This window comes from Manihot esculenta, chromosome 1, assembly GCF_001659605.2.
Source record: "Manihot esculenta cultivar AM560-2 chromosome 1, M.esculenta_v8, whole genome shotgun sequence".
NCBI classification, from domain to species: Eukaryota; Viridiplantae; Streptophyta; class Magnoliopsida; order Malpighiales; family Euphorbiaceae; genus Manihot; species Manihot esculenta.
This window is the reverse complement of record NC_035161.2, coordinates 34849328-34857034: the sequence shown is the minus strand read 5'-3', so window position 1 is coordinate 34857034 and position 7707 is coordinate 34849328. Positions and strand designations below refer to the sequence as shown.

General features: G+C 32.8%; 1 protein-coding gene across 1 annotated transcript; it reads left to right on the top strand.

Moving 5' to 3' along the window:
• Nucleotides 1-4126: 4126 nt before the first annotated feature.
• Nucleotides 4127-6757, top strand: LOC110616675 (transcription factor DIVARICATA). The gene is made up of 2 exons (XM_021759163.2): nucleotides 4127-5455; nucleotides 5939-6757. The coding sequence occupies exons 1-2, from the start codon at nucleotides 5034-5036 to the stop codon at nucleotides 6429-6431; spliced, it is 915 nt and encodes a 304-aa protein (XP_021614855.1). The 5' UTR covers nucleotides 4127-5033; the 3' UTR covers nucleotides 6432-6757.
• Nucleotides 6758-7707: the final 950 nt, after the last annotated feature.

Genomic DNA, 7707 nt, shown 5'->3' with positions numbered 1-7707 from the left:
TTTTTTTTATTTTTTTTATTTTTTTACAACATTATAATTAAATTATATACTTTTAAATAATTTTTCATTTGTTACTGCATCTGATTTACTTCTGTAAATCTTATAAATTCATACCCGATTTGAGAAGCTTTTTCTAGACTTGCTTCCAAACCTTTCTCCTCGGTACTTAATGAAATATTGATGGATCATAACATGATGGTCGAGAATTACTATTTTACTAAGAGAATTGTCATGAATGTGACTCTGCATGACTGGGAGCTGTAGCAAAAAGAAAGTGAAAATGGGGGAACCCATTAATTAATTAATATTTATAAATATAGTAAGAGAGTAATGGCAGAGTACTAAATTACCCTTATTGTGCAACTCAGGAGTTGGATAAAAACCGTTGTCAGAGAGAAGAAAACACAGTGAACGCCAACGAGAGAGAGAGAGAGAGAGAGGCAGTGTGGGCAGTGGCAATGCAAATGCAATGATATATGATAAGTACAGTAGTACTTGTAGCTATAATTATTAAGGAAAGTTAAAAATGCAAGTTGTCGGTTACTGCTCACTGGAAATTCAAATCAAAGCTACCTCTCTTTTTTTTTTTTTCACTTGTACCTATTTGCTTTTAATTTCTTCTTCCTATATGTCACACTCACTTTGCATAATTTGGTTAATTCTTCAGGGGCAATTGTCGTCTGTACCAATCACTCAGGATGCTGAATTTCTGGAGCTCCGGGAGCCTTTTGGATTTTTCTCCACACTCTTTTTTCCCCTTTGTGTATGTGTGTAGACCCATCTGTAGTTGCTTCAGAATCTAATCAAGTTAAATATATTCTTTTTAAAATTGAAATTGATAAAAAAAAATTCAATGAAAATTAAATTTATATTAAATAAAATTGATTAATATAGACGCAAATCAATTTTTGATCAATCCAAATTGAATTAGAATTCTGTGAATAATAAAACTATACATGTCTGATTTTCTGTGTGGGTACCCTCTTTCAATTGTAAGTGTATTATGTGTATAGACAATATTGTATTTATAGCAGTAGCCATATTCTGTGTCTTTTTCAATGATATTGCAAGGAATACACATCACCTTATAGTACGCCAAATTAACCAGCTCAACTTGATGTGAGCTCTCATAGCAAGATTCACTTTCTTCATATCACAATATTATTCTTTTTTTTTACTTGTTTTGTCCATTGTTTCAAGAGATATTGCACATAGGAATTTCACTTATTATTTTGTAGTTCAAAACCCTCAAAGCATGAGAACATGCTATTCGTCCTTCAGATTCAAACATTTCACATCTACTGTGGACATTATAATCAATTTTAAGGAATAACCAGTGTTGTACATTACCAAACAGTCTTATGTTCCTTTTCTATCTTTTGGTACGAATTCAAATTAGTTAAATCTTTAATTACTAATAAATTCTAAATATCGTGCAGCAGTAATATTTTGAAATACAAAAACGCAGTAGATTTCCATTTTCCAGAGAGGAGAGGAGTGGGGGCGTGGGAAGGACAAGGACAAAAGCAGTGGAGCAGTTGGTCACATCAGAAGGGGACCGCTTGGTTGTATTGGTTGAGGCTTGTAGAGGGAGCCAAACCAAAGGCACCACCTATGTGGAAAGAGCGTGCTCTCACGCCCCACCGTTCGCCGACTAGAATATTTGAAAGCTGGTCATTGAACATGACGTGCAGAAAATGGGTCCTACAATTTCTAGCTCTTTTATTTGGTCGTGAGAAACACTCGCTGGGATAGAGAATGTGAATAGTATTATTCCCCCTACTCAATTCCACTAACCTATCATTTGTGAAAAATGGTAAGACAGACAGGTCGCGGTTGGCTGGCCAAGCCCCGGAGGTGCCAATGTAGGTGACGAGAGGAACGTGCAAATGCTCGCCTATGGTCGATCTCATCATTGAAGATTCAACTTCTTACGTGGTTCCAGCTCATTGGAGGGTTACCACCTTTGATTGGCCTTTATTAAGGGAATAAGAAAAATACACAGTAGATAAAAATAAATAATGTGGGAAAAAAAGCAAATTAAAGCAATCATGTTGTTTGAAAAAGTGAATTTATTAATTCAATTAAAATTCATGTATATAAAATGTACTTAAATTGTACTTAAATGTATTTTAAAAATAAAAAAATGAGAAGTTTAGGGTTTTTTATATGTGAAAATAAATTGAGAGATAAAGCTCTAAAATTATGAAAATTATGTCGAAAATTAAAAAAATTTATACATATCTTTTAGTTATATGCTAATACATGTAAGTTTTCTTATATTTGACTTGGGATTGTTTGACTCAATTATGGTTGGTTTTGTGATTGTCTCTTATAATTATTAGTGACAAATAAAAGTCTATGGGAATTGATTGTGGTTTAGGGAATGAACTGATAGAGTTTATTATTAACAATAAATTTTTGATAATTTTAATATTTTTACGATTAAAATTATAATTTTTAGAAAAGCTTTAAGCTGATTTAAGAATAGTGACTTATTCTACGCTCAACTTTTAGTTTGAGGTATAATTGATCCTAATTATTAAGATTTATCATAATTCAGTAGTTTTGTTTTTTATTGTAAATTTTTTTATTTTGGAGATAATTTTTATTTCTATTAATTTTATTCGTAAGTCTGCTAACAATGTAATTTATACGCTTACTTGAGCTAGTCATGATATTCCGAACTTAGTTGAAATTTTTTTCTCACTTCCTGATTATATTTATGAGTTAGATCATTCTTGAAATATGAAATTTACATTTTTATTCAAAAAAATAAATAAAAATCAATACTTTAACACACCAGGAGTTTTTATTATTAAATAACAATTAAAAATATAAATTTTTCAAAAAATAACTAAAATCAACCCTTAATATACTAAAAATTAGCTTTCCTTTATCCATTAAAACATACGCTTTAAGTCATAAGTTTAAATTGAAATTTCTCCATATAAATATATTTTTAATTTTTTTAATAAAAATTGAGAAAATAAAATCTAAAACCTATTAGATTTAGATTTATTGAGATGCAATTACTAATAAAATAACCGTATAAGTATTTATTTATAATTTAATATCTTAAAATTAAATTTTATTTAAATTTTATTAATATATTTTAAATATATTAATTTTTTAAATATTAAAAAATATTTTAAGAGATTTTTTAAATTAAATAAATTATAATAATTAATTTATATATTATTATAGGATAAAAATAAAAATGAATAATAATTTTAAAATAATAAATAAAAAGTATAAGATGGAAAAAAACAGTGAAGTTAACGGATGGCCAATAGAATGTAGGTGTGCAATGGATAAGTATGATGCCCCATGCAATGCAATACATGAACGGTCCAAATAAATGGCTGCATGATATCAATAGCTGGGTTGCTGAATTTGGCAAGTCATTGTTGCTAAAGGAAGTGTTTGTAACCAGTGGCATCACGCCACGTATTTAAATCAGACTGGTTGTAAAGGACACAGTTCCTGGATTCCTTGAGATCGTAACCTGTTTAATAATGTGGGAAAGCGAGACTACCCAATTAGAAAGTGTTGTAACCGTCTGGGGTCCCACATCCCTAGTTACTTTTTAATCTGAAATGATTTGAAAAATAAATATTATTATTATTATTAATTGAATATTTATTTTAAAATTTATATAAATTCATTAGAAATATATTGTATATATAAATTTAATAAGTATAAAATTCTTTTAATAATTGCATTCCTTTGATTTTGCTATTTCATCGTCAGAACGTTTCCCGTGGCGGCTACCATTTGAAACTGACCATAACAGAAAAAGAAAAAGCGTAAATAAATAGAAAATCACTTAAATCAGGAGAGTTTGATCCTTTTACCGGTTGTTCTATTGGACGGTCCAGATAACTAGTTCAGAACATGTGAGCGCCTAATGCTCCACACAATAAGAGAATTTATACACTATTGTCGGGCGATAAGGTAAATTCAAAATTTTATAATTTGAATTAGATTTGTCTAATTTTAAATTTGAGTGACAGTAAAAAACAAATGAAAAAGAAAAATAGTAATAATATTTAAAAAAAAAAAAGTAGAAAACTCAGAGAAACAATTTGCTTACTTATATAATAGGAGTCAGGGAACTTTTCCATTGTTACAGTATAACAGGCCCCATATCCTCCAATCACAGCACACCACCTTCAATCTCTCTCTTGAAGATTTTAGCAAAAAGCTTAGATTCATTCCTTGGAGCTGGGTACCTTAGCTTTTGAGCTTCCAATGAGCGTTGTGGTCTCTCTCATTTCATAGGAGTGCTGCCTATATATTCTTTTTCTTTCTTCTCTTTTCTTTGTTGCTCAGACCTCAAGGAAAAAGGAAGAAAGCAGACAGATCTTTTCCCAGCTTTTCATTTTTTCACTTCTACTACCTCAGGAAATCAGTTTTCCATCTGCGTTTTCAATTTCCACATTTTTTTTCTTATTTGTTTTGAAGTTTTAGCTTCTCTCCAGTTTAGTTTTCTTTGTTTCCCTAACATCGAAGAGCTTGAATATGCTCTCTTAGTCCACCGCCAAGCTTTCCTCTATTCAAATTCTTCGCTTCTCTATCTCAGTTCCTGAGAATTGTATCTGGGTTTTTACTCTCTTGCTATAGAAAGTTTTGCTTGTTTGTTTTCCATGGAAGTTTAACTGGGTATAGATCTCAGTAGTGGTTCTAGGGTTTCATCCTAGAATATTTTGAGAGTATTTTCGGTTTTATTATAAATGGATTTTACCAAATTTTTTTCTTTGATTTTCGGAAAGTCGGGTCTTTTGTAGATTCCTCGGGGGTATGACTGCACCACGAAAAAAGCTATTCTGATTCCTCTTTAATGCTTCCTGATTTAACACTGATATTTTTCTGGAGAAACCTCCACCTCTCCGCATTTCCTATCTGGGTTCTTTTCCTTTTTCCTCTGTTTCACCAAATTCAGCGCCTCTAGCCAATTTTTTTCACTGAAATTCTCGGATTTGTTCCAATCTGTTTCATGTTATAATAGTTTTGCCTCTCAATTTGATGCAATGAAGTGGGAAATGGCACTTCTTTCACCTGCATCGCATCATTCAAGCACAAATTGGCTAATAGATGAGAGCAAGAGCACCAAGTGGACTCCAGCAGAGAACAAGATTTTTGAGAATGCTCTCGCAGTGTACGATAAGGACACTCCTGATAGATGGCACAGGGTTGCTGCTATGCTTCCTGGGAAAACTGTAGGGGACGTTATAAAGCAGTACAGAGAATTAGAAGTTGATGTTAGCAATATAGAGGCGGGGCTGATTCCAATTCCTGGATACAGAACCTCTCCCTTTACATTGGATTGGGCTACCAGTAATACCTGCGACGGCTTCAGACCATCGTATTCTCTCGGAGGGAAGAGATCTTCAGGTCGGCCAGCCGATCAGGAGAGAAAGAAAGGAGTTCCATGGACAGAGGAGGAGCACAAGTAAGTTTTTCTTGCAGTTTTATGTCGGTGCTCGTTCTATGACTATTACCATTATCTTTTTATCTTTTTTTTTTTTTTTAAATTTCAGCTGAAACTTTATGTACTAGGAAGGAAAATATCAATTTGAGAGGAAAGGAAAAAAAAAAAAAATACAGAGTAGTTGTTTTTTTCCTTTGAAATATTGTTTGTCTTGATTTTAAGGATGGTGAATGTGGAGGAAAGCTGTAGCAGTACTTGTATCAGGTTTTGGGTAGAGAGCGAATATAATCTGTGTTAGAATCTAATCTGGAAGACAGCATAATTGTACTAAGATTCTTTTAATTATTTCTTCTGTTCAATTGATATTTGGAACTTGTACTACAGACATGTTTTTTGCAGCTGCATTATCTTTATTTTAAAAAAATTCTACTACATTTTGCTGCCTGCCATTCTCTTTGATTAGTGTTCATCAACCACAAATCATAACACATCAATTTGCTGCAGGCTGTTCCTGATGGGCTTGAAAAAGTATGGCAGAGGAGACTGGAGAAATATATCCCGGAATTTTGTTGTAACTAGAACTCCAACGCAGGTGGCTAGTCATGCACAAAAGTATTTTATCAGGCAGCTTTCAGGAGGGAAAGATAAGAGAAGAGCTAGTATTCATGATATAACAACTGTCAACCTTAACGACGTGAGAACTCCGTCGCCGGACAATAAAAGATCACCACCTTCACCTGATCAACCCAATACTGTGCTTTCTCAGCATGCCAATGCTGTTGGCCTGCCTAGAACGCATTTTCAATGGAATCAACCCAATAGTGGAGGAACAATGGCTTTCGGTGCATCAAATGGGAATATGTTGTTGTCTTCTCCTTATGGAATTAACTCATATGGGCTTAAAATGCAAGCTCAAAATCTGCACAGAGAATCTTACATTTCACCTCAAAGTTTAGCCTTTCCGATGCAATCTGCACAGCACTATCCTCATGGATGAGAGTGTTCTATGGTTTCAATTTCTCCAATGCCATCTTTTCTTTTAGTGTCGCTTCCTTTTTGCTTTTATCTGGGGTCTTTGTGTATATGTCATCAAGAATGCAAGTTTAGTCCATAGCCGGTACTAGAACTTGGAGGATAAAGGATTCTGTTTTGCTTGGCATTTCAATCTCTTAATTATAAAACTGAAAGGGAAGATTCCATCTTTCCAATGTATAAAATGGTGATCTCTATCCAAATGAGCATGGGAAATGTGTTCAATGGATAGAGTTGTTGTAAAAGGGAATGGGAAATGATTCTGAAGTGAGACTTAGACTTCACAGTTGCCTGCTCCATGATCTGACACCTTAAGATGGATAGTTACACCAAGATAAGATTACAAGTATTCTGAAAGAGATTTGCATGCCAACTTATGGAATTCCAAGCCCAGGCGGAGAATATGAAATAAGTTAAAAGCTTAGCATTTGAAAAGCTGATGATGCATAGTAGCATACTGTTAGTATTACTATATCATCTGGTCAAAATAATCACCAATCTTTAATTGTATGTTTCTTATCATCGTTCAACACCCCCAATCCCCTGCTTTCAGCTTGACAGATCATCCATTCAGGCAAACTATGGCCCCATTGAGTTGAACAAAATGAACCGAGTGTTTAAATCTTATTGCTGTCAGTCATAAAGCAATTTGAAGTTGGATTTTCCTTTGTACTTTCTATGATCTAATTACCTACTTTTGTTTATAAACCTTTTTTCTGACTTTAATTATGCAAATTTTCAGACACCCAAAATGGCCTAGCTATTTGAATGGTATTATTTACCTTCATGTGATAGTAGAGGCTGACTCTACAATCCACTAAATGAAGCAGCACATTCATCAATTCTTTTTATTTGATTTAAAGAGGAAAAAAAGAATGCAATATTTATAATTTTGAATGTTAATTTCAAATTTGAACAGAAAAAAGATTCAGATAACCGACTCTAATTATTTTGTAATTAAGAGTTATTTAATTTTTTCAGCTTTACGAGATCTTTGTCATGAGATCCTCTTAGAAAGGAGATCCCTTTTTGGGTTATAAATTACTGATTAAATTAGCATAATATAGTACAAAAGCAGGAACATGTAATTAATTAATTAAATTGGTTTGTGGGTTATCTTTAGATTGTAAATCAATGGTGGAAAGACTGTTGCATGTTTAAAAACAAACATTTTATGGTGATTCTCATTGTACGGCTCCAACCAAACTAATATTAAACATCCCAAAGATTCACTATTATCT